General features: G+C 43.6%; 1 protein-coding gene across 1 annotated transcript in view; it reads left to right on the top strand.

The window, feature by feature from the left end:
- Positions 1-432: 432 nt before the first annotated feature.
- The window catches only part of OTOA (otoancorin), a 37,735-nt gene continuing 21,700 nt past the window's right edge, over positions 433-16,467 (top strand). The window contains exons 1-15 of the mRNA XM_026116256.2: positions 433-1,337; positions 3,889-3,972; positions 4,319-4,347; positions 4,442-4,472; positions 4,566-4,593; positions 5,494-5,581; positions 7,111-7,242; positions 8,471-8,706; positions 8,918-9,021; positions 11,482-11,588; positions 12,033-12,172; positions 14,389-14,512; positions 14,894-15,109; positions 15,660-15,827; positions 16,139-16,279. Of these exons, the coding sequence (XP_025972041.2) occupies positions 3,894-3,972; positions 4,319-4,347; positions 4,442-4,472; positions 4,566-4,593; positions 5,494-5,581; positions 7,111-7,242; positions 8,471-8,706; positions 8,918-9,021; positions 11,482-11,588; positions 12,033-12,172; positions 14,389-14,512; positions 14,894-15,109; positions 15,660-15,827; positions 16,139-16,279 (1,623 nt within the window). The 5' untranslated portion in view covers positions 433-1,337; positions 3,889-3,893. The remainder of the gene's footprint in view (positions 1,338-3,888; positions 3,973-4,318; positions 4,348-4,441; positions 4,473-4,565; positions 4,594-5,493; positions 5,582-7,110; positions 7,243-8,470; positions 8,707-8,917; positions 9,022-11,481; positions 11,589-12,032; positions 12,173-14,388; positions 14,513-14,893; positions 15,110-15,659; positions 15,828-16,138; positions 16,280-16,467) is intronic.

Genomic DNA, 16,467 nt, shown 5'->3' with positions numbered 1-16,467 from the left:
ATGTAGCAAATATGTATTGACAAAGTTCTTCAAAGGTATTTAAAGATATAACTCCCACAGTTTCAAATCGCACAAGAGACTATGCATTTCACGTCTTTCATATCTTTCAAATCCTGTCATTTGGTTTGTAATAGCTTTGAGAGCTTTTGGGTCAGAAGGTGCACTGTCAATAATTCTTACAATTTTGTGTTTTGTTGCCTGTGTTTAAGCAAGTGTTCTTACACTTGAGGTGAGGAATTGAAACACTTAACAAAACGTGAGCAATAACAGAGCAAAGCTGTGAACAGAATAAAGCTAAATTTAAGGGACTGTGTTTGTACGAAATACCCCTGGGCCTAATCCTGCAGAAGAGCATGTTTGTCTTCAGGAGGCCCTCGGCAGTGCCCCTGTTTCTGCAGGACACGCAGCGTGGGGAGTCCTGCCGGGTGGCCCTTCCTCCCGTGGTGGCTTTCATGGGAAACCCTCCAGGCCCGTTATCAAACATAGGCTTCTCTAGTCATGTTATCTTTCGGTTATTAGGATGATGCACAGTTTAGTGAAAGTAAGTTAAAGGGACCACATATCTTACAGGAATAGCTATTAATCAAAACATTGGCATTATGGTTTTAATATTCTATGCTATTTTTGTCTTTCTTTCCTTTATATAATATGACAATTATGTGCACAGTCTCGCAGCAGAAAGTACAAATGTTTACAGCATAGTAGCTTTGTCCTGTAATGTAATAGTCCAGGTAAAAAATGTGCCCAGCTGCTGATTTCCTTGCTGTATTTTAAGTGAAACTAGAAGTATTTTGTGTGTCTGGCTCCTGTCCTCAAAACATCTGCTTAGGCCTGTTGGATGTGCAAAGTGGCCCCGAGGGACGGTACCTGCACTGGCATTTCTAGGAGCAGAGCCCTTGCGAAGGAAGAGGAGCAGCATGGCCAGTGGTGACAGAAAAGGGGCTTCTTTCCCTTTCAAGTCTTTGGGCATGTATTTGTGTGCAGTTATGTCTGCTTAGACAGCCCCGGGGAAGAAACTCTCGAGTCCAACAGTTGATTAAATAACCTGGGATAATTTAAGATACCATCCAAGGGGCCAAGTGCTTGCTTTGGGTCTGCCGTCCCTGTCCTGCTGGGGGTGGCAGCGCGTAAGTCACGTCTCGGTGATCTCGCTAACACGCGGTGTTTTGCCCTGGAGAGTAACTAAACTCTCTGTTCTGTCGAGGTGGCACTGGATATGTTGCATCGCGGGAGAGAGATGCTGTGCAAGGGCCTGGTTTAGTCGGAAACTTTCAACGCAAAGTTGGAAGAGCTTCGTCTCCCCGAAACCGCAGCCCCCTTTGGCAGGGTGACCCCAGGTACAGTTAGTTCCTCTTCTGCTCTAGGAAGCCGGGGGGCCGCGTGCCAGGGCTCGGCGCGGGGGGCCCGGAGAGCAGGGCTGGCCCTGCTGGTGCCCCCGCGCAGCTCGCTGAGCTCCCTCATCCCGACAGGGGCCCTGTCTTCTGCTGCCCTGGGAGCCCCTGGCCGCTGCCCCCGGCAGAGGAAGCTCGCCCTGCTGCTGGCCGGAGGCTGGGGGCCGGAGGCTGGGGGCCGGAGGCTGGGGGCCGGAGGCTGGGTGCCGGCGGGCAGCCCGCGAGGCGGTGCTGGTCCCAGCGCCTGCCCCCTGCGCCGGGGTCCCTGGCAGAGCCGCCCCGCTCGCAGAGCACCGGGAAGCAGGCGCGCGCCGAGGCAGGTAAGGTGCCGTGGGGCCCTGGCTGTCCCCGCGGATGCCCCGAGGGCCGGCACCTCTTCTCTTCCCCCCCTTTTCCAGCCCGAGCCCCCCGAGGGCTCCCCCACTGCGGAGAGCCTGGCCGCGAGGGGAGGACGGGCAGCAGCAGCGCGTGGGGTTATCAGCAAACTCCTGGTTATGAGGTTAGCTTTCTGCTTATCAGGCTTCAGATAAGGCGCTGGCTGGCTCGAAGAAGCGAGTGATACGGAGTCTAGGATTTCTGTACAGGGGAAAAGTGTGTGTTTGGGGAGCAAGCGGAGAGGGCAGCCCGGGAGCTCCCCATGGCCAAACTACCCTGCGAAGGAGGGCTCGGAGGTCTGACCGCAGCGCTTGCAGCCGTGGGGCTGGGCAGGCTCCTGGGGGACTGCTCGGTGGGATCTGCAGAGCCCCAGGGCCCCTGGGCATTGCCGAAAAGCTCCTGTGAGCTTTTGCAAATAGGCTAGTTTCACTAGCAAAGGGAAGTACTTCATCCTGCAAATTGTCTTACCCAGCAGGGCTATTTCGCAGCAGATTTCTTCTGCACCTGCTGATTGCCTGTTGCTGTTGGTCAGGACAAAACACCAGTTTCCTTAGCATTTAATCTCCTTATGTGTCAATTTAGTATGCTTTAATTAAAATACATTCCCTGATCAAAGTGAATGAGTTGGAATAAACAAATCCGGATTGACTTTGGTGGTATGATTTAAGCTGTGCAGAGTAATCAGACCTTACCGCAAAATTAATAGGGCAAAGGCAGAAACAAACACAAAAAAGTTCATTGTCTAAGAAACCAGATACGTCTGAATGGGGGACATGTACTGTGGCGCTCCCAAAAGAACAGCTGAAAAGGGTTTCAGTGCGTGCAAGAACAGGGCAGAGGCAGTAACTTCTTAAAGGCTAATGCTTAAATTTTTCATCATGTACCAGTTTGAGTCACTCCCATTGTAGAGAGAAAAATAAAAGAAAAGAGAATGGATCCGAGTTCAGCAACCAAAAGAAATTAAATGTGGCTGCAGATAAGCCCTTCAAATGAAGGAAAGGGAGAGAAAGCCTAACACAGGGCTCAGAGCAAGGTTTGCTGACAAGGCCTGCTGTGTCATTTGTTACGGACTAATCTCAATGCGAAAAGCTGCAGTCTGTAGAGCAGGGCATCCTCAAACATCTCAGATAAATGTGCTGTTTTACCTGGGGCGATGGTGACCCTCGTTGCTGGGCCGAGTGCCAAGCTGAGGGTCCTGAGGCAGAAAATCACCTCTCTGGTAAATGGATGCAGTATGCGTTGCAGTAGCTCTGGATGTCCCACCGCTGCCCTTCGGCTGTTTGTCCCTCGGTGATCTTTGTGCTGCAGAGCACAGGGCAGCAAAAGCTACTAAAGTGCGTAGGAGCTAGGTCCCAGCTGACGGGGAAAAATTGATGGTGTTCTTCTCAAAGTACCAAGACCGGCCCTCGGGTCGGCGTAAATGAAGCGGCATGGTTTTGAGCACCATTTCCCACGTGCTCCTTTCTCTCGGCACAAGGATGTTTCTTCCCTTCTCTGCAGACGGCAGCACCAGGGCCAGGAGTGCCCCTTCGCGCCCCTTCCTGGGGCCCTGTGCGCTGCAGCGGGGCGAGCAAGGCGGCCGGGCCCCCCCCCCGGGGGCTGCGCTTCGGGGGGCTCCCTGCGGACGGGAGGCTCCCGACCCATTCTGCACGTGCAGGCAACGTAACGTGCGAGAAAAGGCTTAGGGTTTGTTTGGTGTTTCTCTGCTATTTCCTTTTTCACCCCCTCTGCCTGTTTCTTGTTTATTTTATCTGTGTTTAATTTTTTTTTTAACTAAATTGCTTTTAAATCATGTTTAGTTGGACGATGGCTTAGCAAATGAACGGTGCTACTAGAAGGAAAGTTAAAAGAGCTACTTGGTGAAAGGGAAAGAAGCCTGGCGGCACATGCACACTTAGTGGGCTTCTATTTGCCTAAAATATATCTCTATCTTGGAAAAACGATCTAAATGAAAAAGTTGGGAGCAAGCATCCTTAGATCATTCTGATCTTAGTCTGTACTCGGCAGCTTAGTCTGTCTCTGATTTATAGCTATGCAAGTTTTGGGTGGATATTGCCTTTTGACTTTGTTCTTTTTCTTTTCCTTTTCGATCCAAATATCTTCTGATTCTAATAAACTCTAGAAGAAATGTCCGGTGTTTTGAAGATATGGTTCTTATTGATATTAATGAATCATGCTGAGATTACACACGGTCAGAACTCTGAAGGTAAGATCAGAAATCTTGTATGAGGGATACAATTTGTGTGGACTGAAAAAGCTATGTGTAGTAAAATAGATACGGATAGATACTAGATAGTAAGTGACTAGGGCCGTGTTCTCTGCTCCCATGCCTTCATGGAGCTATGCCAGCAAAGAATTTGGCAAACATTGTTTATTGTTTAATAGCCTTTTATTTTCACTGTTTTTTTCTGTAAAGACATTTAATCCAAACAGTATTAAATTAAATCTGTGTACGTATTGCTTTGGTCACTGAATACTATATATATTTTTGTATAACACTTTTTGATGGTAAAACGTTAAATCAGTTTCATTAACAGGGTTATCTTTTACAGGTTTGCCTCCATTATTACACAAAGCTGTGGTTAGTATTTCTATTTGTTCTCTTTAATATCATTTTATAATATAATCTAAAACTACCTGGGTTATTACCTATACTTATCATTTTTGTTCATTAGGAGGAAGTAATAACTGGAAAATATCTGAATGGTAATGTACAAAATCGTTCCTACTTATGTTTCTAAAAGGAATTAAAACTCAGTATCTCACAATAACTCTTTCTGTTCATTTTTTCATGCGTAGCTCTCCTTGATATACTTCATTTTCAGAGGTAACGTATTACTCTTTCCATCTTAATTTTCAGTATTATCTTGCACTTCAGATCTGACCTGTTCCATTTCCACAGTGCTGGAACATTATGGATAGAATGAAATTGGCACATGTGATTACTCTGATTTCGATCTACTGTGGGAAGCATGTCCTCTTTAATAGGAATAAACTGTTTTTTGTGATAATGCAAAAAATACACACAGAATGAAGCTAAGAATAAATACAAGCTACAGTTTTCACAAGCTTTGATAATTAACTTTGTTCATATGTTTTAGAAAGGCTTCTTAAGGAAATGAGGGGTAGTTCCAGCTTTCTGACCATCTTTGGCTTTCAGTCCTGCTCCATCCCCCATCCGTCCCTTCTCCTCCAGCTCCTAATAACTCTTCTGAATTATTTGCTGATTTTGTCTAAATTTGAAAGAGGAGTACAAGCCTCAGAGGCAGTTCCATTCCTACATATTTTGAGAAAATCAATGGCTGGGTAAAGAAGAAACACTGCTGAGGGAAAGGCAGCAGAAATTAGTCACTGCACACTCTCCGTGCAGGTCATGAAAGGCATGATGGGGTGCTAGGAAGCACATATATAGCGCTGGACTAGCCACAGCACAGCTCGTCTCACAGCTGGAGGTGGTACTAATGGTGACACGTTGGAAAACTGAGATTATTGTGATGTGGAGTTTGAACTAGAAAACCACAGTTAATCAGTTCTGTTCCTCATTGACCCACTTATTTTCATTGCATTAAATCAATTGGCAATTAATCTGGTTAGGACAAAAAGCTGAATACTTGTGTCATTATGGTGTTAGTAACAGTGCTTCTTGTATTCTTATTTTGTCTTATAGTGTACTATTTTACATGTTGTATTATTTTACTGGCATTTTTGCTCCTGTTTTCCATTGCAGTTCTAATGTCTGGACAGCAGATATGCTTACAAAAGTCATGGCATATTTTCATGCCCAAGAAGTTACGTTTAATCTTAGCAGCTTACAGGTTCGTACCATTTAAAATACATCAGAATTCTTATTAAAAAAGAGAATGAAAAAGACGACCTATCTCTATAGCCAAAAGTAGATGGTCAGTAATAGAGATAACTAATAGGCCTTTATAACATAGCAGCTAATTATGAAATAGGAACGGTCCCTTTTTTTTCTAAGCTTGCAGCAGTATACAAAGACTAAATAATAAGAAAAGAGACCCTTTTGCTTCTCCTCTGATGGAAAGGAAAAACTAGTTTTCAGGCTCCGTGTGTGTGTCTGAATTGAGTGTATACACATGCCATTTTCCATAAAATGGCAAGTTTCTCCCAAACGATGACCATGGCTGTAGTTTGCATTGCTTCTGATGGAGTGGGAGGCTTTAGGGTATCCTAGAAAATGCTTCCGCCTTTTATGGCTCCTCTGAACTGGTTTTGTAAACGTCTGTGTGGGAGTGACGTAGGAAATGGTCGATGTTCATTATCCACTGTCACTATGACGGCCATGAACCAAATCCCACAACTCCGTTGGTTTAAGTGGAGCTGTAGCCTGCTGATGAAACCCTGAATCCCTCCCACCTCCCCGGCTGCACACATACTGACGGAGGAAAACGTCAAATGTCCAATTTGGGTTTCAGCACTCCCCAGAAGCCCATGGTCATGCACTTCCAAAGTGTTTGAATCCAATTCCCCAGGGCCATTTATTGTCTCAGCTCTTCTAAACCTACGCGAGACTAACACCATCTCTGCCCATTGGCTCTTGATGTCTTTAAAGTTCACTTATACAGATCAGTTTTATTAACACTTTATGACTGTAGTCAGTCATGGACTCCCCAGACAGCCAGGGTTTTGCAGAACCTAACTGTGTTAATATTTGTTGGTTGCAATGCAGACTAAGCAAAGACAGCCACGATTCAGTGCAACTCAAATTCCAGACCAAGTCTGAAATAGTTCTGTTGGGAATTCGTGGGGATTTTACTACGGTCTGGTGCTAATGAGCCTCACAGTGCCTACTCTTGCTTTCTGTTCCAGGGTTATAATTCCCCTCAGAGTCTCAAAACAGGCACTAGATTGTTAACGGGCAATGCAGTTTGATGTGAGAGAGCCTATTTTCAGCTTATGACTTGGTACAGACTTTTTGTCCCATCTAATTTCATGTTTCTTTCCTTTTTCTAGGTAATAATAATATGGACACTGTACATGATTTTTAGAGCATTTTTTAAAGTTTGTTTTCACAGCTCTACTGTGAAGCAGAAAAGCATTATTCTTGCTTTTATGCAGGGAGAAACTGAGGAATTTCTGTTAAATGGGACCTGCTCATGAAGCCAGGAATAGGATTTCAAAATTTTTATCTTTCAGCATTAAATTGAGATTATTTTTGTTTACTATTTGTGTTGAGTATAGTTGTTCTAGTCATTGACAACATAGGCAGCACAGGAAGCTTAGCACTTTGCTCCTTAAACGGAGATACTCAGGGAGTAAAAGATGCCTCCCTGTAGAATGCCGTGAGTTCTACGTATATTATATTTGTTTTTCTATACTTCAGATGTCCATAAAAAGTTACCTGAAGAACCTTTTGTACCAGCCCAGGCAACTACTGTCCGAATTTCAACAGCTTGATCAGCGGCAGTTTCAAACTGCAATGAAATATCTCTTCAACAGCAGAAAGGACCGCCTGGTAAGTCACTTTGCATTGTGCAAAACAGCTGCTCTCAGAGGTTTGGATAACCGGGAGCGGGCCAGGCTGAGGGGCTCGCAGGGCACGTTGCGCGCTGGTACGTTGCTGGCATGGATTCGATTCCAGCATCCCCTCCCTTTAGGTTGGGCTTATTTCATCTAACTTGTTTCATCTAACTCTAGACTTGTCTAAAAGTTTGGTGCCTACTCTTGGCCAGTCATCTGGATTTCCTTTGTAATTGTTGTAATAGTTTGTAATTGTTGTAATTGTTGGGGAGAGACATGTCTCCAGAGAGCGGTTTGCCTGTCCTACACGGACGCCTAAGGCAGGTAGGACCAGCTGTTCCGTGGGCGTACCTGCTTCTCCTCAACGGCTGGAGAGGGAACCAAGCTGACTAAAGAAGGTGAAATTAAATATCTTTTTGATTAGGGGTGGGAACATGCAAGCAAATCATTAGGCAATTTGGAGGAGAGGCAGCGTAACAGCATTTGCTTGCCCCAGTGGTAGGTTCTGGGTGATCTGTCTTAAATGTGTGGGGTCCCTGCAACGTCGGGGTGCTGCACGGAGGGGCTCGCCCTTGCAGGGCCGGGATCGCAGCCTGCTGTGAGTGCCCTGTCTGAGTTGGGAGCTCCCCCTTCCCACGTGGTATTCCCAAGTCCTTCCAGGATGGATTATACCAGAGTAACAAGTCACCAGGCCTGGAGCTACCAGCCCTGAGCGTGCTGTCGTGGGCACGTCGACCTGTGAGGTGGAGAACAGCCCAGTAATCCATCCGCAGCCAGGGTGGCTTTATGCCTTTGGTTTGTGCCTTTGCTGTTGCCCAGCCTTCTAGAGGGGATGTTTGCAGGAATGGCTGCAAAAAATACTGCATGGGAAAAAGTCTCTTCCAGAGATGTCTATGTATTAAATTATATATGAAATAATACCCATTCTATTCCACAGCCCTTTCATTTTTCCAAGGATCTAAATCTTTCATGAGAGCGCACAGTATAACTTCAGCCATTTTGATACCTTTTCTGCTTTTCATTTTGATTTTGTTAAAAGATTCAAGCTGGCCTCTGGCCAACAGCAGAAAGGGATTATCTTAAGTAATGCAAGCAGACGATATTTTGCAGCTCCTCTTCTTCAGAATAGTACCATATTGTTTGTACAGTGCTTTTTGTCAGGCTTCAAAATGAACAATATATTGAATTAATCAGAGAGACATTCTTTTAACTGTTGCTTGCAGGAAATGGGACATATTATTCTTGATTTGGACAAGATCAGAGAGAAGGTTTTTCAAAGCCCAGGAGTGAACAGGACCTTGTTCCTTATAACACTGGAAAAATGTTTCCTGGCTTTGAGTGCTATGGAGTGTGTGGACATCCTGAGCCAGGTGCTGCGTGTGTCAGCAGTGCGCTACCTCCAACCTGGTGTCGTCGGGAGCCTCCCAAAAGACCTGCAGGAGGATGCGTTCAGAAACTTGTAAGCCATTTATTTTCCAGTCAACACAGTAATTTGTAGCATTTACTGCTTATATATGCTTGTAAAAGGCATTTACTATATGCTCTCTGTACCTATTTTGCAGATGTAATTTTCTGTTTATATATTGCTGTTTCTAAAATATTTGTCCATGTGTATCATTTTAAGAGAAAGTTTACTCATTAGTGGATTCATATGCCATTGTATCACTTAGGTCAACAGTATTCAAGGACCTGTACGACAAAACTTCGGCAAATACACAGAAAGCTCTGTATGGCTGGATGAAGCAGATTCTACAAAAATCCTATAACGCCAGTGGTATGTTATATACAGACAAGGTCTTTCCTCCTTGCTTACGCGTAGTAACAGAAAAGCAGTCAGCAAAAGGTCTGTCCGTTGTATTGAATAATTTCCCCGTTTAAGAGAGGGCTGTTTTATAAGCAGTTGTCTTGAATACTACCTTACTTTGCTCCAAACTACAGTAAACATAATATGTTTATTGTCCACAACAAATGGTTTTCTTATGATGCTTGTTCTTCACCACCGCTCTTCTGCACAGAGCTATGCACAAGTTCTCTCTATCCAAGTCCTTTTTCTAAGACTTTAACAGGGCGCAGTTGTCAGGCACTCTGCACAGGTGTGTTGTTCATTTCTGAACTCCTATTCAGGCTAGAAAAATAGATCTACTTTGGAAGACCTGAGCCAATATACTGCTCAAAAAATAGAACAAAAAATGCAGGAAGTGTGAAAGTTCTATTGTACACGGCGACGACTCACTCAGAAAAGCGACAAGATGATAAAAAAGTGAATTAATGTTACCTCCTCCAATATTATGTATTTTTTCGTGTTCGCCTTGTTAACGTGCGTCCCGGGCAGCTGTGCCACAGCTGGGACACTGTCGGGCAGGCTCCACGAGGGGGCTGTAACGCAGCAGCGGCACGGACACGTCACAGCGGCGAGGGGCTTTCAGCGAGCATCCCGGCAGCACTGCTGTCGGAGCGTCTTAGGCTTTTAGATGTTTTTCTTCCTCCTCTTCTCCTGGAAATGAAAGGCAAAGTGCCCACTCGCTTCTGCGGAGCAAAATGTGGCTCCTGGGACCGCTGCCATTTCGAAACACCAGTCTGTAAAGTCTTAGGGGCGAAGTTCACAACACCGCTATTAATGCCCGTTCATAGATGGAGACGCAAAGATGCAGGACTTGCCTGATACACGGCAGTGCTGGGAAGAATTCACGTTATCAGACATCCTGCTTTGTGCCTGAAACCCTCAATTTGTAAAAGAGCACCCAGCTAAGGAGGGGCTGAAAGCCACCATGCCTCTTTTGTGTCCTGGTTGCTGCTTCGGCGGCAGGGCAGGGCAGATACGATAAATCCATCCTGGTATCCGTGGTGCTTCTGAGGCTGCCTTCGGAGCGCTGCTGCTGGCTCCGGTGTCGGGGAGCTGGTCGCCGTGCCCGGGGTGCAGAGGGCTGTCCCGTCGGTGCGGGGCCGCGCGGGTCGGCGAGAGAAGACATGTCATTTTGGGGTCTGGGAGTCACAGCTTTCAAGAAACGTCTTTGTCGCTTGGCCAGTTCTCACGTGTTTCGTATTAAAAATGCCAGCGTATTCGGAGGTGAAGCGGGCTGGTGGCCTTTGCGACAACAGGAGGCTGTAAATGTTGAATTTTATACCTCATTTGTAAAGAACAAAGCAGCTCTGGGGAAGCACAGTTACTAGGGTTGATAACTGCAAGTCTACTCTTCTCCTAAATGCCACAGTCAACATCTTTAAATTGTAATAGTTTTTGTTTTTCTCTTCTATTGCCTCCTTCCACTCTCTTATTCCTCCTGGTAACGTGAGGTAACGTCACTTAAGAGGACAGGGGCCTGACAGACATTTCTGCTGGGAGTGCTGTGTCGTCTCAGCTCAGGCACTTAGGGCTGTGTTTTCCAAAACCAGTTACTGAATAGGCTTCTTCAGTTTCTGATATTTGTAGGCTGCTTTTTTCAGAGGCTGAAAACTCTGCAAAATGCATTACTGATATTATTTTAATAGAGTTGTGAGTGATCAGTGCTGTTGAATTGTTCAGAGGTATCATCGTGTTGAGCATCCAAGTTATGATGCTCTGGAGAAAACAAAGTCTTTGTGGCTCAGATTACCTGCCTAGTCCATGAAATATTTTTTTCTCAGGGGTGTTTGGATCTTGATTTTATGTAAAGTACGTCAGAATCCTTGTGAGAGTGTTGCTAAATGAATGACATTTTTAATTGTTAGGCAGTATTTTATATTTTTGCCAACCTTTTTCCATATAGCTATATGACTGATTTTTAATTTTCTCCATTATTAGTACTGCATATTCCTGAAATAAGTGATATCACCAATAATAGTACCTAAGATATATAAAGTGTTATGAAGTAGTATGGCTTCCTGGTGTTATTAAATAATATATGTGATGAGGAAAACTGAATTAAAAAATACTCCTCCATATTGAATACAATTGGTTTAATTTCTCCCATCCCATACTTTTTTTTAATTAAACAATATAAAAGTTTAATCATTTTCATATGAGAAAATTTTAGACATTTGAAAGACTAGTTAATTTTCATTAAAAAAGTTTAGACTTATAAAAAATGTGGTGCTAAAAACTGGCTAATGGAGTTAACCTACTCTGTGTGTTCAGGGTTTTTCTGATTTTCAGATTTTTTTTGATTATTTGTGAATAATAATGTACTGGGTACAATATGTTTGAAAAATAATGATGTTCTTAACATTGTCGTGAGTATTTATTTGTACAAAACAGAGTTCAATGAGTCAACTTCTTGGGTCAGTGCAGAAAACTTATGGATTTTGGGAAGATACATGGTCCATCTCCCTTTAGAAGAAATTCTGAAAATTAGTCTCAAGGAAGTAAGTAGCAAAATGTGGTTGGATATATCATTGTCAAGTGATGTGAGATTCAAACAGTATGAACGCAAGTGCAAATTTAAACATGAAAGAGAAAAGTAGGTGTTTTTAATTACTTAAATATAAAGTGTATCCAAATCAATTGTTAACCAAATATTCTTCTCTTTTTATAATTCAAAAGTGATATGCAATTATTTATCTGTATCAGACTTCTGTGACATGTACTGTAAGAAGGACAGGGACCCATGATAGAAGACCCTCAAATTATTTGAAAGTTTGACAGGGAGTCACTTACTCAACTTTGCCCTCAAAAATTCTGTATTATGCACATTTATCGTGTTCTTTTCACTATAACATGGAGTCAAATAATTTGTAGTGTGAAACATATATTTTAATGGATGTAATAGTTCCATAATCCTGACACGTGATTTTGTTTGTGCTAAATAGATAAGACTGTTCATTAGCTATGACAACGCAACGAAGCAGTTGGATACGGTGTATGATATCGCACCAGACCTCGCACAAGCTTTCCTAGAAAGAATAAACTCGTCGGGATTTGATATGAGAAACTCTTCCACTATCTACAGGCAAGACTCCTCTCTTTTTCTGGCTGTGTATGGAGAGAACAAACAAGTCTGGTGAAAAGAGAGGGCGTAAGTGATAAATAGCTGACGAGACTGTTGATGGGGCATAGTTTTTTCCTTCCAGCAGAAAAATCTAGATGGCAATCCACCCCTGGTTAGAAGCAATGAAGAATTGTTGCTACTTTATGGATTCTTGGAGGTCCACCTCATTAGCTGATGCCCAGTCTCCTGCTCCCCGGCAGAGCTGTCTGTAGTGTTAGCGAGGGGATTGCTTCTCTGGGGAAGGAGGAGAGGCTGGTTGGGCGCAGCAGCAGAAGGCGCTTCCCGACCCTCGCAGCCGTCTGACTGCGCTTGCAGCCCGAGCCTCGCTGCCGGCTACGAGAAACGGGCACAAGGGGCAAGGGAGGCGCAGTGGGTGCAGTAAGACAGATTGGGATGGCAGGACAGAAGCCACCTTGACTGTCTGAATCGCTGAAGGTGGAGCTGTTTTGTGGAAATCGTGTCACTGTTAGGATTTAAGGAGAAAACCTTATCTCGCGCTGACCGGGGCTGCAAGTGGTGTTCGACTGACGTCTGTGTCACCAGGAAGGTCAAGAAGCGAAGCAGTAAAAAGCCGCTCCTGCTGCCCCCTTCATGCATAGTCCTGCCGGGTGGAGACGAGCCACAGCGGAGCGCTTGTGGCTGCTCCGTGTGTAAACAGGAAACTGCGTTTTCAGCGCTGTCAAATCAGCACTGAACTTGCTTTAACAACAATAAAAAAATAAAATAAACTGCTCTTATTCATAAATATGCAGTAGGTGCGAGCCATCTGCAAGAAAGTGCTGTGGTCTACATTTACATTTACACTGTCATATAAATGTATGTATTTAGTCCCAAGACACCACTATCTGAAGTTATTTCTAGTCTCCTTGGGGAATACCTTGGAGTTTTAAACTGATGGAGAACATGCTTTATGGCTTCAGAGCTCCTGTCATTACTGCGGTGTAACTCACTGACTTCCTTAAGCATTGCTGATTTTTGGTGATGTGAGTGAGAGAAGAATTATGCCCACACTCTAAATTTCAATGTCAGAAATCTTAAAAATGATTTTACCGCTCATGAGAGGTGCCAGATTCTTACAAATGAGAGAAATGTCATGCTCCATAATCCTTAATATATTCCATTTTTACAACGCACTTATTTTATATTACTCATTTTAAGCATACTGATGATTTAAATGCACTTTTACTTTTATGAAGTAATATTATTCATTGCTGCTAATCCCAAAGGAGATGAAGAGCTCTTGGTGGCTATGCGATAATGCATCAGATGGTAATTATTTGTTATAAAATTGCAGTTACGGATATTTCTTTGATTTGTGTGTGTGTTTGATGAAGTCCCATGAATTCTGATGGGCTGCTGAAGCAGTGTTTCCTTAGAGCAGTAAGCAGGCTGTTGCTGAGGGACTAGAGGAACTAAAGGCTGAGCCTGCCTGCACTGCAGGTGTTTAACGAGTTTATGACAGTGCTGCAGCGTTGTCTGCTGCTGGTCTCGTTCACATCTGGGCGCCACAGTCGGGACTCTGCTGGCACCACTGAGGCCGAGAGCCCTGGTGGGTTTTCTCCTAACCGGGCTGGAATGGTTGTGTTGTATAATCCAGATACACCCACCCAGCGGCCGGTCGTGTAACTGGCTGTGCCTTGGGTAAGCAGCCGTGTTTGATGCGAGATACGGCAGGCTTTGGTTAAACCTGAACGCTGACGAGAAGCTGTGCAATGCTCAGCCGCTGCTCCGGCACACAAGTGAATTCAAGCAGCATTTAAAGCAGAGTTTAAATCATCCAGTGAATGCAGATAAGAATTCAGCAAGCCACTTCTCGAGACTTCTTAATAGGCCTTTGTGCTTTCCAGAGTGGAGACTGTGCTCCCAGTCCTGCCAAGGGCAGGAGAGTCCGGCAGCCGCGAAGAGCCTGCCGTGGGCAGATGGAATCGGGAAGACTTAAATGCTGACAGCAAAAGCATTTTGGGTAGAGTTTAATTGAATGTAGAGTACAGGGCATTACTCTCATAACCGAATCTCAGGCCATGTGGAGCTTTAAAGATTGCAGCTTAAGGCATTAGTCACAAACAGAAATGACCCAGAGGTTTTGAGCAGAAATAGGGTATGTCATACTGTAGTTCACTTTCCTGAGAGTGACATCAGTCATTTCAGAAGATAGCTAATGTATTTCTTCTGTGTAGGCTGGGTTTATTGGTTTGCTTTTACGATGACATGGAACAGATGGATGCCACTGTGGCCCGGGCTTTACTTCATCAAATGATTAAATGCAACCAACTGAGAGGTTTCCAGGCTGAAGTTCAGAAGGTGGGTACAATGCTCATTCCTCTTGCCTGACCTAGTCCTGAACACAGAGAAGGAGGGACTTCCTTCTCGGATTCAGAAAGAAAAGAGTGAAAAATTCCTGGGATCTAAGAAATAAATGGAAATAGTTCTTGAGTATATAATCCCAACAATAAAAGCCCATTTTTGGCTTTTACAGCTACTTGTTCTTTTTATTGTTCTGTTTCCTCACATTCCATACTCTTTTGACAACTGTGGTTCTTCTTTCAAATTTTTATGAAGTGTGTGGTTGCTGTATGCTTGCCAACGCCTATTCCAAAAACTCCAGTTGAAGTTTGGGGTGATAATGGAGATTGGTTCTTGGCAGATTTTTATTTCCTGTCTACCTTTTTTTATTCACTTCAGCTTAAGGCTCAGCTCCTGAATATTGCCATGCAAAACCAGACATTGAATGATACGCTCGGATCTCTGTCGGATGCCGTGGTCGGACTGACTTCAAGTCAGCTGGAATCTTTGTCACCTGAAGCGGTGCATAACGCTATTTCAACATTAAACCAAGTCTCCGGATGGGCAAAAAGCCAAGTTATGATTTTAGCCAGTAAATACCTCTCTTATGAAAAGGTATGTCTGATATAACTTTCCTATGTTTGATTTTTAAAAGTGAGATGACTTTTTCTCAATGATAACTATAGATTTTGAAAAGTTTGTGCCAGTATGGGACTTTCTTAATATTGTTAGTGAAATAAAAATTCTGTTCAAATCAAATAAAAGCATCCAAGACTGTAATCCCAACATAATTCTCTAGCAACAGAGAGAATGACAATTTGCAGTTGGCAGTTGTATTTATTATTTTGTCTGTATCACTGCCCTTTGCAGCAGAATTTGCATGCTCAGAGATCCCAGACTATATATTCAAATATACTGCAGTGGAAGGAATCAGGCTCCTCTCTGAAGTTGCAAAGAAGGAGCCTCTGGGAAAATTGTCCCATTTGTTCCCTGGACAGTCTTGTCAGAATTAAAAGAAATTTGAGAGAAGTGCATCCCTAGGCAAGAAATATATTAGATGTTCCACATTAATAGTTTTGATTTATTTTTTAACTTTTGCTTTTAAATACATCTGCTATTCACAGATCAGAAAACTTTCTGTCTGTCTGCCCTGTTCTCTCTCTAGGTTTTATCATTTTATAATGTTAGTCAAATGGGTGCATTGGTAGCTGGAATTAGCACCCAGTCATTCTACAGCATGGACCCAAAGGAGCTTTCTCAGGTTATTCGAGGCACAACATCCCAGTACTCATCTGACTTATCACCTGCACAACACCAAGGGATCCTCAGGAAGGTAATTATAAACTCCAGTGTGTAGCAAGTTCTGTCTGTTTGCGCAGGAGCACAATGACGCAGAGCATGATCTAAAGTATTGTCATTGAGACGTGGGGTTTAGCTCAGTGGTTAATAGTCCTTGCATTTTTTCTGAACACCAAATACGCTTTGAAGGCTTTCTCTTGCTTAGTTCCTCAGCATTTTTAATACAGACATGTTTTTCCTTTATTGTCTTAAGAGAAATGTTACACCGAATTGAAAGAAGGACAAGTCCTCTAAATCTAAACATCAATTCTAAAATGTCAGGTATTTGCCTCTTCCTCTTTTTAGATAGCTGCATCTAGAGATTTTTCTTCATCAATCACAGATATACAAGGGGCTTTCTTTAAAGAAATATCTCTTTCTGATTTATGGAAGGAGACTGGATATAATTCTTCAATGATGAAAGAGAAAGAACTAAGAAGAAGCCAGGTAAAAATTATTATTGAATTATATGAATTTCCCTTTCCACTGCATTGTAGTATGATGGAGGAGTAGGAAAAGTGGTGTAATATATATGTGTTAAAGGAACATAGGTAAAAGGAAGGAACTAGCCCAAATACACCTTGACATAAGCAACCAGAGGTCACTGAGCCCAAGCAGCATTCTGAGACACTGTT

The sequence above is a fragment of the Dromaius novaehollandiae genome, chromosome 14 (assembly GCF_036370855.1).
Source record: "Dromaius novaehollandiae isolate bDroNov1 chromosome 14, bDroNov1.hap1, whole genome shotgun sequence".
NCBI classification, from domain to species: domain Eukaryota; kingdom Metazoa; phylum Chordata; class Aves; order Casuariiformes; family Dromaiidae; genus Dromaius; species Dromaius novaehollandiae.
This window is presented reverse-complemented; position numbering and strand designations above follow the sequence as displayed.